The 15,872-nt window shown below is 50.9% G+C and overlaps 2 protein-coding genes across 2 annotated transcripts; one reads left to right on the forward strand and one right to left on the reverse strand.

Annotated features, from left to right (window-relative positions):
* The first annotated feature begins 1,718 nt into the window (after nucleotides 1-1,718).
* On the forward strand, nucleotides 1,719-8,843 carry LOC115605668 (tubulin alpha-3 chain). Its single transcript, XM_030480444.1, has 4 exons — nucleotides 1,719-1,801; nucleotides 4,732-4,975; nucleotides 6,534-6,682; nucleotides 7,420-8,843. The coding sequence occupies exons 1-4, from the start codon at nucleotides 1,799-1,801 to the stop codon at nucleotides 8,401-8,403; spliced, it is 1,380 nt and encodes a 459-aa protein (XP_030336304.1). The 5' UTR covers nucleotides 1,719-1,798; the 3' UTR covers nucleotides 8,404-8,843.
* A 4,181-nt stretch (nucleotides 8,844-13,024) lies between these two features.
* LOC115605713 (tubulin alpha-3 chain-like) lies at nucleotides 13,025-15,542 on the reverse strand. Its single transcript, XM_030480550.1, has 3 exons — nucleotides 15,314-15,542; nucleotides 14,972-15,120; nucleotides 13,025-14,223 (listed from the first exon to the last, which is right to left on the reverse strand). The coding sequence occupies exons 1-3, from the start codon at nucleotides 15,540-15,542 to the stop codon at nucleotides 13,240-13,242; spliced, it is 1,362 nt and encodes a 453-aa protein (XP_030336410.1). The 3' UTR covers nucleotides 13,025-13,239.
* Nucleotides 15,543-15,872: the final 330 nt, after the last annotated feature.

The following is a 15,872-nucleotide window of genomic DNA, read 5'->3' on the forward strand; positions in this document are numbered from 1 at the left end:
TTCTCTAAAGAAACTCACTCTTTGGCTGAGGATGTCCTTATAACCAGGTTGGTGCACACAGGTCCTTGGGAGAGGGTTAATTTTGCCTCAAGAAGACCTTGAGATCAACTTAGAATGGGTTGATGAGGACTTGCACACATGAGCTCTGAATACACCCAAAATTCCCCCATCTTTACATTGCTGCTCCAATGTCTGACCACCTTTACGGCAAGTTGAAAGGTCTCTCCTTGAGGATACCCTTTCCTCCTACGCCCTGTACTCCAACCATATTGGTGATTTACACTGGACTTGCTCCAGTATACCAATGTCTATCTTGTACTGGGAAGCCCAAGCTGGACCCAGAAAACAAAGAGGGTCTCACCAATGCTGAACAGACGGAAACCTTCCTGCCCTTGACTTCCTGAGGCTTGTACCGATACAGTCTGTAACATGTTTATCTCCCCAAACCCAGAGCTGTCAACCTGTAGCAACTATGGCAGAACCAAAGAAGGTTTGGGAACATTGCAATGGGAGAATGAAGAGCGATATAAGGGAATTAGGAAACAAGTTACCACTAACTACTCTTGTCTACTTGCATCTTGTAACCACACAGGTTCTACTGGGTCTTCAGTGCAGATCCAGAGTAGTCTTAAAGATGTACCTACCCATTTACTACCCTGTTAGAGTGAATCCAGAGGAGGCCCCGGAGCTGCTGCGAGGGCTGGAGCAGCTCTGCTCTGGAGCCAGGCTGAGAGAGCTGGGCTGGGGCAGCCTGGAGAAGAGAAGGCTCCTGAAGGGGAGACCTTAGAGCAGCTCCAGTGCCTAAAGGGGCTCCAGGAAACCTGGAGAGGGGCTTTGGTCAAGGGCCTGTAGGGACAGGCCAAGGGGAATGGCTTTAACTTGCCAGAGGGGAGATTGAGATGAGCTCTGAGGCAGAAGCTCTTCCCTGTGAGGGTGCTGAGGTGCTGGCACAGGGTGCCCAGAGAAGCTGTGGCTGCCCCAGCCCTGGCAGTGTTCAAGGCCAGGTTGGACACAGGGGCTTGGAGCAACCTGCTCTAGTGGAAGGTGTCCCTGCCCGTGGCAGGGGGTTGGAACTGGAGGAGCTTTAAGGTCGCTTCAATCCAAACCAGTCTGGGATTCTGTGATTTGTAGGATGGGGCCAAAACTGTCTCAGAATCCTTATGTCAGCTTTTGGCAGGGGAGCAAAACGGCCCTGTAATGACCAGCAAAAAGGGCAAATGAGGGTCTGATCCTACACCTGAACATCACGGAGGTGCACAAGTCAGCAGATTCCCAGGAAGGTCATTAAGCATATGGAACAAAGCCCAAAAATTGCAGGTTTGTGCCTAAAAACAGACAAAACATTTTGTCTATTTTGTCTAGACAGTGTATCAGTGCAATAATGATAAGGGAAAGATTGTTTCTGCTGGATAAAAATCGTATTGGGGGACACAAACTTCCACAGTTTCCTTCTTTTTAGCCAGCCCCCAAATTTGCCATCTATTTCCCCATGACCACCACCACCTTTTTCCCCCTCTTTCCCCCATTTGAGGCTCTTTGGAAAAGGAAAAGAAGAAATAACATCACACTGCACCCTAACCAAGTGTGTTTCATCACAGCAATCCCACCAGTTGGACACTAAGAGATCCTTTTATCCCTTGTTATTTCCTGGGATGCAAAGGAAAAGGAGCTCTGCTCCTTTAAGTTAGCAGAAAGCTTTCTATTCAGGTGGAGTCCAGCCTTCCTGGGCTATAAAGTTGCAGGGAGAGGCAGGGCAGCAGCTGTTTGACTTAGATCTTAGTGAGCCTCCAGTCTCATCATGGTAAGAGCATGTCTTGTGTTTGTCTTAGTCTAAACTTAACATAGAGATCGTGTATTTTCCAATGTGCTGAGTTAAGCAGCTTGCTTTTCTTTTCCTTTTCCCCCTTTTCCTTTAGCTTGGGAATGTTAATTCCAAACAGCTTTGTTGAATTGCTGATTACCTGATGGGTTATTGAGTCAAAGTTTGCTCCTTATAAGGGAAAAGTGAGGGATTTGTTTGGAGATGAACTATTTAAGTGGTCTCTTGATGCTTTTCCACTCGGAGTTTGCAGCTCCTGAGGTGGGGGCTGGAAAGTTGGGAAGCTTCTGGCTCTTTAATGCAAGTTGGGGTTTAATTTTGGGGGGGGGAACCAGTGTATCTCAAGGCATGACTATATGGTAAACTGGGGTTTAAGTTCTGACATTGCCGTCCCTTGTTTCCCGGCTTCCCAAAGTTTAACACTTCATCTTTTGCTTTGCCACAGGGAACTGGTGCAATTTACACAGACCTTTAGGTTTTTTTCCTTCCTTAGGAGTGAGCTGCCATGTTGCCTTTGTCTGCCACAAACCCTTGGGATTAGATGTTAAATTAATAAAGCCCTTTTTTCCTTCCAGGTTTTTAGTTGAATCTTTGGTCTAAAGAGTTTGCAGCAGTGAAACTGAGGTGGATTAATGTGGTTACTAAAAACCCTTCAACTCTGAGCAGTTCTGGCTGATTTAGCTGAAACCTGTTGTAAAGAACAACATAACTTACACCTTATTGTGAATGCAAAGAGTAACTTTTTGGAAAATCTGTTGGTTTCCCCTTTGCATGTTGTAAATGGAAGAAAACTTCAAAGTGCTTCCCAGCAAGCCAGCGTTTGAACTTCTCCTTTTATCTGCTGACTCCTAGAGTCTGCCTTGGCTAGAAAACAGTTAAACATTTACATGGCATTCCCAATGGGAAAATCAGCTGGACAACAATAGGCTGCCTATAGCCAGAGCCTGTAAAATGCAGTTTGTCTTGATGTAAATGTTGGAGAACTGGGATCTCCAAAGAAATCCTTCTGGCATGTAAAGGGGGTGGGGGGAAACCTGAAGGAAAAGCTGCTCTTTCCTCCTTCCAGCAGCCCCCTCTTTTCCTTCTTCGTTTTCCTCTCCTTTTGTTCCCATTCCTGTGCTCTGGGCTGAAAATTCCAGTGCTCCCTGGAAGCAGGTGCTGGGACTATGGGGCTGGGAGAGGATTGTGAGTGGAGCAGCTGTCCCAGCCCGTGCTGGAGAAGCATCCGCAGCGCTGACCCTTGCAAGCTGTGGCGAGGAGCTATTGCAACCATCTTGCTGAGAGGGATGGGCAAATGGCAGCCAGCATTTCCCACATAGTGCAAATATCAACTCGGAGAGGGAGGGCTTAAACACAGCCTCCACACCCAGCAGAACGGGTGGTCTGGGCTCACACTGGGATTAAAATGTGGGTAAAGGGGGTTGGTGTGTCTCTGCAGTACCGGGAACACTCCTTCAGTTGGTGTTTGGCTTTATGGTGGATGATCTGCGTGTGCAGCGGCCATTGAGGGCTAAGAAATGTCTTGGCACATCCATGCTTGGACTCTAAGTGGAAAGAAGTTCATGGAACAGCTTGGATTGGAAGGGACCTTCAAAGCTCATCTAGTCCAACCCCGCTGCAATGAGCAGGGACATCTTCCACTAGATCAGGTTGCCCAGAACCACATCCAGCCTGGCCTTGAATGTCTCCATGGAATGTCCCCACCACCTCTCTGGGCAACCTGTGCCAGTGTTTTACCATCCTCATTGTAAAGAATTTCCTCCCTATGTCTAGCCTGAATCTCCCTCTTCTAGTTTAAAACCATCACCCCTCATCCTATTGCAACAGGCCCTGTTAAAAGGTCTCTTCCCAGTTGCATTGCACCCTTCTCCTGAAGGCTGCTGCCACAAGTGGTTGGTGCCCAGGGCTGTCTAGCATTTAGTGACATTCAAGGGACACGTAGTTATGTGTAGGGCTGTGCACACACAGTGTCCTCTCAGCCCTGAGACAACTGGGTTGTCAGTGGCATTTGTTATGCCCTGCTCAACGTGGGCTACTTGGAACGGGGCTTATCTGTGGAGACCTCCAGCTCTGGGTAGGACAGGGTGGTGGTATGAAATCACCTGCCCATCAACACTACAAATAGTGGGACTTGCCATCCGCAGGTGGAATCACCAGCTCACTTTCTTGGTGATCCCTTGGGAAGCAGCACTGCCCCATGCCAGGCATGGCAGTAATTGGGACACTCTGCTTGGGATGGGAGCCTCTGTCATCGCTGTAGCACTGCTTTGATGTCGGGGTGGTGGAAACAGCAGAGATGCCAATTACCCAGGAAGCACACAACCATCAGAGAGTCTCCAGGAGACGCCAGAACCTTCAGTACTGCCCTGGAGTGAGTTAGAGGCTCCTGGAGGGTGACCTGGTTAAATGAGGACTCAGAGCCTTTCCCTGGGTGTCATCCTGCCCTTGCTCTAGCTCTGGGCAACTGCTTGTTTCCTGCTGTGACTCCCAGCTTGGCTGGGGAATTCCCAAGCTTGGCTTCTCCCTGCTTAGTGCATAGGTTGTTTTGTTGGATCGAGGAGCCTGGAACTGTTGTCTCTGATGTCCCATTGCTCTGGGACCTGGGGAATTGGCAGCTGCTCCACTCCATGGCAATGGAGCACTGAGCGAGGAGCCAGCCTGCTCAGCTGCTTCCTGCCTCAGTGGGAAGCCCATCACCTCCTTCCTTCCTCCTCCTCCGGGCTGGAAGAGCCCTTCCTAGGGATGCTGTGCATCCAGCTGCCCTGCAGATCATGGCTTGATCCTTGCTCCAACTCCCAGCGGTGGGAGGAAGCTGCCTGTTTCCCTCATCATCTCCAACATAGAACCACAGGGGTTAGTGCTAAGTCACAGGATGTCTGAAAACCACCTTAACACTCTGTTTCCCATTCCAGAGGGAATGCATTTCCATCCACATCGGGCAGGCTGGCGTGCAGATGGGTAATGCCTGCTGGGAGCTGTACTGCCTTGAGCATGGGATCCAGGCGGATGGGACCATTCCTGGCCCCAAGCAGGTGAAACCTGTGGAACCAAAGTCTGAACAAGTGGATTCTTCTTTCGAGACCTTCTTCTGTGAGACAGCGTCTGGGAAGCACGTGCCCCGGGCAGTGTTCATAGACTTGGAGCCCACCGTGATAGGTAAGAGTTGGGCAACTGGGTGTTGTGGTGTCTTTAACTGTGACTCCTGACCCTTTTTACTTGGGGCTTGTGTTGCTCATATCACCCAGCAGTTCCCATTCCTCTGCTCTAGCAAAATGTCTCCAGCCACCAGAAGGAGATAGTTTGTTTCCAAATGGACCTGGGAGTGACAAACCTATTGCTCTTCCTACACTGACTTGCCTTTAGTTGATCTCTCCTTTTAAGAGACCTGCTGTTTTGAGCAGGATCTTCAGAGGTGTAAAGCGGCATGGGTTTGTCAGCCTCAGTGGCTCTAGACTGAGTTACACCATCACATATGGCACATCTGGTTTTAATGCTACCTGAGAAGCATCTTTGGGCAGATGGGTGCTACACGTATAATAGAATCAATTGGGTTGGAAAAGACCTTTAAGATCATCAAGTCCAACCGTTGCCCAGCACTGCCAAGGCCACCACTAACCCATGGCACTGAGGCCTCGGCTACATGGGGTGTGAGCACTTGCAGGGACGGTGACTCCAGCACTGCCCTGGGCAGCCTGTTCCAATGCCTGAGCACCCTTTAGGTGAAGAAAGGGTGATCATGGCTCTGTGGGAGCTGGGTGTCTTGCTACTGCAAGCTTTCTGCTTCTCCTTCCAGCCCCTTTAGTGATCTCTGGGTGTTTCACTCTGTTCTGGCATTTTGATTTAAAGCACCTTCCCAGAAACCAAATCCTCTTTTGCTCAAGGAACTGGCGGAAATGATTCCCAACCACTTGCATCCATCTACCTGTTTCTGTCCTCGAGGCTTCTCCTGGGTGTTTGCTCTTATCTTACATCTAGGATGTGCGACTCATTATTTCATCTAACAAAAGGAATGCAGACTTTTGGTTTGGTTCCACTTCATTTTTAGGCACCTTACTAAGGCATTGAGAACTTAGTGAGCCAGTAGAATATGAAATGTGCCCAGTATTAAGACTGAGTTGGTTTAAATAACCCTTGGAAGTGCCTCCAACCGCATTGACTGCATGGAACCTAGAGAAACTGCTCCTAATGCCTGTCTTCATAAGGTGCCCAAAGCTGGGTCAGATACATCTAGCTGAGATGTAAACTCTGGAGGCACACTCTCTCCTCTTCAGTACACTGTAGAGCAGAGGATAGAGGTGGTGCTTCCAGCCCCCTCGAGATGCTTTGCAACAAGCAGAGAAGAAGGAGGGTTGGAACTAGATGATCTTAAGGTCCTTTCCAACACAAACCATTCTATGTGGTAACTGTAATCCCACAGCAATGATGGGAACATAGGCAGTGTCCTGAATCTTCAAGCTAAATTACATTAGGATCTCAAGATAGCTGCTGGGTATCTTGAGGGAGAAGGTATATATATATCTTGGGAGGAGGTATAATAGGACCTTTGATGGGATTATCCTTACTCCTTCCATTATTCCCAGTCTGAACTAACCATGCCATGACCTTCTTCTCTCATGGGTTCCTGGTAGGTTTGCTGTGTGTTTTGCTATGTCACGGTGATGTCCAGAACCTGTAACTGTTGTGCTGCTCTTCATGACTGCTTCTCCTTGTGCAGATGAGATCAGGACTGGGACCTACCATGCACTCTTCCACCCAGAGCAGCTCATCAGTGGCAAGGAAGATGCTGCCAACAACTATGCCAGGGGCCACTACACCATCGGGAAGGAGATTATAGACACTGTCCTCAGCAGAATTCGTAAGATGGTAAGGGAAAAGAGAGTCTTTCCATTAAAGTAACACACCACGGACATGCCCATGGACACCATGGACAACACAGTTAGACTTTGGGCTTGGGGTAAAAGTCTTTAAAGAAGAAAACCCTTTATGTGAGCTCCAAGAGCGGCTGCTCCTGTGATTAGCTTTGGTGCTCAATAAAGCAAGGGGTCATCTGAACCTTCTCTAAATGCAACTGTCATTGCATATCACATGTGTATGAAGTTACACAACACTAGACCCAAGAGATAGAAGAGAGGGACTTTTGACCGCAGGGCAAACACACCCTGGTTGTGCAATTGGGGATATTAATTTTACATGGACAATTGGTAGCCAGGCTGGGAAGATCAAACTCCACAGTTGATATAAATGAAGCAGGATTGTAGCATACGTGGATGCCTGTCAGTGAGATGTATTTGAGATGTCTCCTAAGGGTCTAGGACCCTTCAATCCCCTCTCAGGTGCTGAGCTCTGCATTGAGCTGATAAGGGAGCAATTTGCCAAGAGTTTCCATCTGACCAGACAGAGCTACCTATGGTAGCACCATGGAAATGCTCAACACACATATTACTTCGGTGCTCAGCAGGGTGATGTACTGAGTGAATCCACTCTAGGGATTGAGCTCACTCTGGCCACTAAGTGATCTAAGCAGATCTATTGCTGTATTATTTGGGATAGTTATTCCAGTCCTTAATTGAGAGAGGTAACTGTACATTGTCCTGCTGCAGGCTGACCAGTGCAGTGGCCTCCAAGGGTTCCTGGTGTTCCACAGCTTTGGAGGAGGCACAGGCTCCGGGTTCACCTCCCTCCTCATGGAGCGGCTCTCCGTGGAGTACAGCAAGAAGTCCAAGCTGGAGTTCTCTGTGTATCCAGCCCCACAGGTCTCCACAGCAGTGGTGGAGCCCTACAACTCCATCCTCACCACTCACACCACCCTGGAGCACTCGGACTGCTCCTTCATGGTGGACAACGAAGCCATCTATGACATCTGCAACCGCAACCTGGACATCGAGCGTCCCACCTACACCAACCTCAACAGGCTCATTGGGCAGATTGTCTCATCAGTCACCGCCTCCTTAAGATTTAATGGTGCCCTCAATGTTGACCTGATTGAATTCCAGACCAACTTGGTGCCCTACCCACGGATACACTTCCCCCTCACCACCTATGCGCCCATCATCTCAGCAGAGAAAGCCTACCACGAGCAGCTCTCGGTGCCAGAGATCACCAACGCTTGCTTTGAGTTCTCCAACCAGATGGTGAAGTGTGACCCGCGCCGTGGCAAGTACATGGCGTGCTGCCTGCTGTACCGGGGCGACGTGGTGCCCAAGGACGTCAACGCGGCCATTGCGGCCATCAAAACGCGCCGCTCCATCCAGTTTGTGGACTGGTGCCCCACGGGCTTCAAGGTGGGTATCAACTACCAGCCTCCCACCGTGGTGCCTGGGGGAGACCTGGCCAAGGTGCAGCGGGCTGTCTGCATGCTGAGCAACACCACGGCCATCGCCGAGGCCTGGGCCCGCCTGGACCACAAGTTTGACCTGATGTACGCCAAGAGAGCCTTTGTGCACTGGTACGTAGGGGAGGGCATGGAGGAGGGCGAGTTCTCGGAGGCCAGGGAGGACCTGGCTGCCCTGGAGAAGGATTATGAGGAGGTTGGAAGGGACTCGGCAGATGGAGAAGAAGATGAGGCCGATGAGGATGAGTATTAACAAACTGCAGCCTGGTCTTTCATGAAGTCAAACCTCAGATGAAACACAAACCCTCTGTCAGAAGCCTTAAACTGGTCCTGAGTGCCTGGAGGTGCCAAAGGATTGTCCTGAGCCTCAGTGCTACTGTTTGAGGTGTTGAACCTTTCCTGCTTGCATAGTCTACGTGCTCATAGTGCATGTCTGTGGCGTGGGTGTCTCGAGCTTTATCACACTGCTGTTGATTGATGAGTGAAGCTGAATAAGTGCCTGACTTCGTGTTGGGGACACATAGGCAGAGGATCCTGGTTCCTAGGCCAGGGGGATGTTGCAAGCTGCCTGCTTTGGCTTGAAATGACAAACTCTTGCTCTGGCTTTTAATGTAAAAGCACCTTTTAATTAGAAAAGCACCTGTAAACCTCTATGCAACTGCCTTTATTCAAATAAAAAAGACCTTTTTTTTTTTGGTTTTGCTCTTAGTTCTTTGGATTTAACCCAGGTCTTTGTGTGGGGATGTCCCTGTTGCAGGGATGTTGTTTTGGGGAGCAGAGTAAATGCTGATCAGGGTATGATAAGGCCATCTGCGAGGATCATCAACCATAATGATTGCTGTGAGGGAAGTGTCCTATATCCTGCAGGGACTTGTCTGGCTGGAGCTGGATGCTGCTTTTGTCACCTCCAGAAGCGTGTCTGGAAGCAGGCAGGGAATTCCCAGTTTGATTGTGCCTGGATAAAGAGTATTTCTTGGTGGGATTTTGCCTCCTCACCCCCTGTGGTAGAGCTTGGTTGATGCCTGAGCAGGTCCTGGTCATTGGGGCAGTGCTGGGGCCTTGCTCAGGGGTTGGTGTGAGCATGCAACCAGCCCCATGTGTATGGGGTAGGAGTTTGCCCTGAGGAGCTGAGCCAGGCCCGTGCGATGACTCAGGAGGAAAAGCCAATGAACTGCCCTGATAAGATATGGAGAGGGAGCATTTGTAATCCTGTGGGATAATGCAGCCAGGAGAGTGGCTGGTCCATGCTGCTTTGAGCCTCTAGGTGCCCTGCTCATCGCTGTTGCATCACCCTTTGTGCTTGTTATTTCTCATATTCCTACATCCATGCTTTATTTCAATGCTGGGCTCAAAGTGGAGTCAGTCTTTCCCCCCCAAGACCACCTCCATGCCCTGTAGCTACAGTTGCTCTCTCCACTGATGGAGGTATGATTCTGGAGATGTTCCTAAAGTGATGCACTGGGAGGTACAGGCAGGGAGGGGAGGTGTTGCTGTGTCCTATACTTTGATGATGGAAGGAGATCAGAGGATGGTGTTCGCCTAAAAAGCCTGGGTGCTGACAGCATGAATGGGCAGTAGATGGATCCCAGGAAGATCCCTGTTGGACTGAAGCCTCCTCTGTGCTGAACTCACTGCTGTGAAAGTGCCTGAGCTAGACTGTTGGGGTTAGTCTCAGTCTCCCCATGGCTCTTGGGGAGACTGAGCATCATCCTACCCTCTGAGGCTTGTCCTTCTGGGGCTGGTCACCAGCTCCGACCTCATGTGATGGGTCCTCTCACTCCTCTTCAATGATGAAACACATTGAGACACCCCAAAGCTGGTGAGCCCAAAGCCCTTGGGGCTGAGTGAGTCTCCTCTCATCCACCCTAGGTGGTCACTTTCCAACCCCTGATTCCTGTGGACAGGGCCAACCCACCTCCTGGGTTTCCAGTTGGTTGTCCCCACACCCTGCCCCTTGTACTGACAATAGCTCTCACAGGGGAACAGCAACTGCTCAATTTGGCAGAACGGAGGCTATTCAGGGCTCAAAGATGCTCTCTAAAAGAGCAAAGGTGACCTCTGGCTCTGTGCTCACAGGTAAACACACTGAGAAGTTTCCAGGCATGGTCTTGTGGGCTTCCACCTTTCCCTGGTGGCTCTATTCCCAATAGCCACTGGTTCAATCCCCCCAAAGAAGTGAGGAAGCAGCCTGGGGTGGAAGCATCACTCCCACTTGGAGCCACAAGCCAACCCTGTTTGAAGAGCAGGGGCAGGAGCTCAGCCACATGCTCCTGCAGCATGGAAAGGCACCAGCACAGCACAGGGGCTGATGGAATTGTTACTGGGATCAATCACTCTGGTGCATAGGGCAGCACAGACCTGCTCCTGCCCTCCTATGAATGGAGGGAAGGAAAGGATTCTCCTTGCAGGGACAGCAATGCTCTATGGCTTCTGGGGAGTTGGCATCTCCAGCTTGATGGCCACAGGCAATGCTTTGGCCTCTCCATGAGCAGTGGATCCTCCAAACCCACACCCAATGCTCCATTGCACAGCTCCAGCTTTATTTTCCCTACCTGTGTGCTGGGACAGCAAAGCTGGTTGTAAAGAAGTTCACTGAGCAGCATCATGTGGAGCAGCAGGTCTGTGTTTCCACCACATTGCTCCAACCCATTCACCACCATTCATTCACTGCTTCATTACTGCAATAAGGGTGGATTTGTTCATTGTTGTCCTGCAGGGAGGAGGCTCAAGGTGCGTGCAGAGCTCTGCCATATCACAACTTGGGCAAGTTCCCTGGTTCTTAGTTCTATCCAGCCTCCTGCTTCCATCCCTGACAGAAGGCAAGAGCTGTGTCTGGAGCAGATGAGCTGTGTATGGACCTCCCGGGGCCAGTGGTGATGAGGATGCTTAGGAGAGGTTGTTCTTCAGCATAGGGCAACATGGTCTCCACGTGGCTGGGGGACAAACTGCTTCACTCCATCACTTCTTGGCTCAGCTTAGGGCGATCACGCAGAGATCTGATAGAAAGGATCCATCCCAAGCAGATGAGCCTAAAGCCCATGAGCATTCACAAACATGCCCTGATGGAGCTGCGAGGCTGTTGGGGAGCAAGCAGGAGATGAACATGTCCCTATTGGGCCAGCAGCCAGACCTTCCCTCCACTCCCAGCATGGGTCACACCATACAGCTCTGCACTCAAGAGCTATCAGGCACACCAGAAGGTTTAAAATAAGAAGAATTAATACAAATAGTACCTTTTCCAAGCAGGAGGTTGACCCCCCAAGAGTGCAGAGTGTTCAGTAGGGCCATGGAGATGAAACCTTTCCAGTATCGTATGATGAGGTGGTGTAGATGACACCTCAGACCTTCAGCAATGGCACAGCCACTCTGGCTGCTGTGCCTCCCTCCTGCAGCCCTGTGGGCCACACAGACAGACCACAAACCCCAAAACAGGACCCTTATCCCAGGACATCTGTGGTGAGGAAAAGAAAAGCTCCTCACACCAAAGCCATCAAGCAACCCTCACCCAGCTGCTGTTTGAGCACCCACAAGGGTAAGGCAGAGCTGGCACTGCCCCTGCATGAGCTACCTTCTGCTTTGCCCCCTTTTTCCCCTCAAGAGGGAGGTTTGGGCATCACTTTGGGATCTACACCAGCCCTCTGCAGAGAGGCTTTCCCCAGCACATAGAACTGCATCTAGTGGGACCAGGAGGCTCAAAGTAGGCAGAGGAGAGCCCATTCATCACATCACCAGCCCCACCAGTCCAAGCAGCACTGCTCCCGCAAGTAGAGGGCAGCTGGAGGTGGGACAGCCCCCAGGAGCTCCCACCTTTTTAATGTTGGGATGTTGCCACCCCTGGGAGGCCAACTGAGTAATAGCAAGTGCAGACAGGCTTTAATAGAAACCTCCACTCGCTTGAAGGTGTTTAAACCTTCCTCCTGTGCAGTCCAGAGCCAACAGCCCTTCAATTACAGCCTGGCTGCAGACCCAGCTTCCCCATTGCATCCCAGCCAGCTCCTTTCCTTAGATCACTGGCTGGGATGAGAGATCCCGGTGGAGAAATAACCTGCTGCAGTCCAAGGGACGTGCAGGGATCAAGTTAAATCCTCCTTTTCAGCCCATTAGCTGCTTGCAGGGATTTCAGCATCATGATGGAGAACAGCCAAGGGGGAAAAAGTCCAAGTGGGGAGACAGCTCCATTCTTTAGGACTCAGAGGTCAGACATTGTTTGGGTGCATTTGCAAGGGTCCAACAGACAGAGGTATTTGAATTCCCATCTCAGCTTCCAGGCCTGGCAGGAAGACATGGATTGCTTTAGCAGAACCCTGCATGGCAGCAGGGGACCAGGCAAACCTGATCTTGCTCCATTCTATGCCTTGGAGCAGAGAACAGCACAGAAACCAAGAGCCAGACATGTTGGAGCACACAGAGGTGCCATGAACAGCCACTACCCAAGTGGGATCAACACCCCAATGTTAATTTTAACACCCCAGAGCAGATGGCTCCCATCATAGTGTCATTTACCCCAGCATCTACAAGGATGACACCCCTTTGGGCAGGACTGCACTAGCAAAGGCAACATGGGAACTACCCTGTAGCCACCACACACATCCCACTATGAAGCAGTTCAGTGACACATCAAGACAAGAGATGTTGTTGTGCTGGTCACCATTTATTCAGTCAATGTTGTGCATACACAAAACTTGACCCAAGAGGTGCTTTTGGCCAAACTGTAGAGTTTTAAAGCCATGTTTCCTCAGACCCATTCCACAAATCCCTCCTCTGGAAGGAATTGCAAGATGAGGATACCCAAAAGCTTCATCCAAGCCACCATCCAACAGTTAAAGTTGTTCACCATAAAACTTCCCTTCATCAGCTTCACTCACCAATCAACAGCAGTGTGATAAAGCTCGAGACACCCACGCCACAGACATGCACTATGAGCACGTAGACTATGCAAGCAGGAAAGGTTCAACACCTCAAACAGTAGCACTGAGGCTCAGGACAATCCTTTGGCACCTCCAGGCACTCAGGACCAGTTTAAGGCTTCTGACAGAGGGTTTGTGTTTCATCTGAGGTTTGACTTCAAGAAAGACCAAGCTGCAGTTTGTTAATACTCATCCTCATCGGCCTCATCTTCTTCTCCATCTGCCGAGTCCCTTCCAACCTCCTCATAATCCTTCTCCAGGGCAGCCAGGTCCTCCCTGGCCTCCGAGAACTCGCCCTCCTCCATGCCCTCCCCTACGTACCAGTGCACAAAGGCTCTCTTGGCGTACATCAGGTCAAACTTGTGGTCCAGGCGGGCCCAGGCCTCGGCGATGGCCGTGGTGTTGCTCAGCATGCAGACAGCCCGCTGCACCTTGGCCAGGTCTCCCCCGGGCACCACGGTGGGAGGCTGGTAGTTGATACCCACCTTGAAGCCCGTGGGGCACCAGTCCACAAACTGGATGGAGCGGCGCGTTTTGATGGCCGCAATGGCCGCGTTGACGTCCTTGGGCACCACGTCGCCCCGGTACAGCAGGCAGCACGCCATGTACTTGCCACGGCGCGGGTCGCACTTCACCATCTGGTTGGAGAACTCAAAGCAAGCATTGGTGATCTCTGGCACCGAGAGCTGCTCGTGGTAGGCTTTCTCTGCTGAGATGATGGGCGCATAGGTGGTGAGGGGGAAGTGTATCCGTGGGTAGGGCACCAGGTTGGTCTGGAACTCAGTCAGGTCAACGTTGAGAGCACCATCAAACCTCAAGGAGGCGGTTATGGAAGAAACTATCTGCCCAATGAGCCTGTTAAGGTTGGTGTAAGTGGGACGCTCGATGTCCAGGTTGCGGTTGCAGACGTCATAGATGGCTTCGTTGTCCACCATGAAGGAGCAGTCCGAGTGCTCCAGGGTGGTGTGAGTGGTGAGAATGGAGTTGTAGGGCTCCACCACTGCTGTGGAGACCTGTGGGGCTGGATACACAGAGAACTCCAGCTTGGACTTCTTGCTGTACTCCGCAGATAGCTGCTCCATGAGGAGGGAGGCGAACCCAGAGCCTGTGCCTCCTCCAAAGCTGTGGAACACCAGGAACCCTTGGAGGCCACTGCACTGGTCAGCCTGCAGCAGCAGGGAAAGAACCAGAAGGACCAAGTCACTGGAGCTATTGTAGCCTCATTGGATTTATATCGGGCTAAACCACCATGTTCCATCAAGTTTAAGGCCATATTTACTCCTGCTCACATACACCTTCCATTACTAACAGGTGAGAGCTGCCTGACACAGCAAACACAGCTTGTAAATCATCTCCTGTTTTAGCAGCAAGGGCTACCCTGAGAGTCACACCTTAGGTTAAATGGGGATTCATGGTACTAGCAGTCATGAAGATTAGGAAGAGCCTGAAGGCCACTAAGTGGCTCCACCTAATCCAAAGCCATTTTTGTGTTATCACAGCACTTCTGAGAGCCTACATGGGGGAAACCTTGTGCTTCAGAGGCAACCACACAAGGGAGGAGAGGCCCAAGAGGAGACACTCAGCCAGAATCTGAGCTGGGACACTGGTTGGGATGAGATTTTGGATCAGGCCTGACACAGCAGGTGCTACCCCATTAGGATAAAGAGACTTGCCTGGACAGTTAAAACACTGCTTGTTCTCCTGCTTGGCCTGGGAGCATCTTTAACCCCTTATTTCCCCCTCAAGTCCCAACCAGCAAGACATACACCCACATGCATTCCACCATGTTCTAGTCACAGTGGCATGGTCAACCTGACCATGATCCAATTGCCCTTCTCCACCACCACATCTCTTGATGGTCAAGTCAACCACCACCAGAGCCCTAATGCAGAAGATCCTCCACATGATTCTTACCATTTTCCGAGCCTTGTCAACAACTGGCTCAATGATGTCCTTCCCAATGGTGTAGTGACCCCGAGCATAGTTGTTGGCAGCATCTTCCTTACCACTGATGAGCTGCTCTGGGTGGAAGAGCATGCGGTAGGTCCCAGTCCTGATCTCATCTGGAGGAGGTTGAGACCTCATGAGTGTCACTGGCACAAGACTCACCATCTACCAAGTTACTTGCACTGATTACGATGTAGGTTCACATGGAAGCTGCCAGTCCCACCAGCAGTTTAGGTGGCCAACATTACACTTCAGGTCAGAGAAGGTGTCCCCCTACACACACCCCACTAAGAAGCTTCCATGACTTACCAATGACAGTGGGGTCCAGGTCAACAAATATTGCTCTGGGCACACGCTTCCCTGATCTTGTCTCACTGAAGAAGGTCCCAAAGGAAGAATCTGCTCGTGCTGAGGATGTGTTGGAGGAGATGATGCCATCTGGCTTGATCCCATGCTCTAGACAATACAGTTCCCAGCAGGAATTGCCCATCTGGACACCTGCTTGGCCAATATGGACAGAAATACACTCCCTCTGCATGGGAATGGGAGAGAAGAGGAGGTTAGGAATGTGCACTGAGGACTGCCAGAAGCTGGCACTTCTCAGTGTCTTTGTAGAGCACATGGCCCTTACGACCATGCATTTTACTTGTGGCCTGAGCTGGAGATCCAGCCCAGCAACTCTCAGATGATCTTCTTGCAAGAAGCTTGGCCCTGCCAAGCACAGAAACAGGGCAGCAGTGCCCTACACCGAAACAGAGGGTCTTGGCTGAAGGTTGGGATTCAACATGTCAGCCCTCAGCCACCAAAGAGAGACCCAGAACAGCCTTAATGCACCAGGAAGAGAGCAGGAATGCTGAGCCAGTCCTCA

Source organism: Strigops habroptila, chromosome 3 (genome assembly GCF_004027225.2).
Source record: "Strigops habroptila isolate Jane chromosome 3, bStrHab1.2.pri, whole genome shotgun sequence".
Taxonomy (NCBI): Eukaryota; Metazoa; Chordata; class Aves; order Psittaciformes; family Psittacidae; genus Strigops; species Strigops habroptila.

Bases quoted from the DNA above. Each gene is read 5' to 3' on its own strand.
- LOC115605668 (XM_030480444.1), top strand. The intron at 4,976-6,533 runs GTAAGAGTTGGG...CTCCTTGTGCAG, and splicing joins CTTGGAGCCCACCGTGATAG to ATGAGATCAGGACTGGGACC. The intron at 6,683-7,419 runs GTAAGGGAAAAG...GTCCTGCTGCAG, and splicing joins TCAGCAGAATTCGTAAGATG to GCTGACCAGTGCAGTGGCCT.
- LOC115605713 (XM_030480550.1), bottom strand. From the start codon at position 15,542: ATGCAGAGGGAGTGTATTTCTGTCCATATTGGCCAAGCAGGTGTCCAG. The intron at 15,121-15,313 runs GTAAGTCATGGA...AACCTCCTCCAG, and splicing joins CCTGGACCCCACTGTCATTG to ATGAGATCAGGACTGGGACC. The intron at 14,224-14,971 runs GTAAGAATCATG...CTGCTGCTGCAG, and splicing joins TTGACAAGGCTCGGAAAATG to GCTGACCAGTGCAGTGGCCT.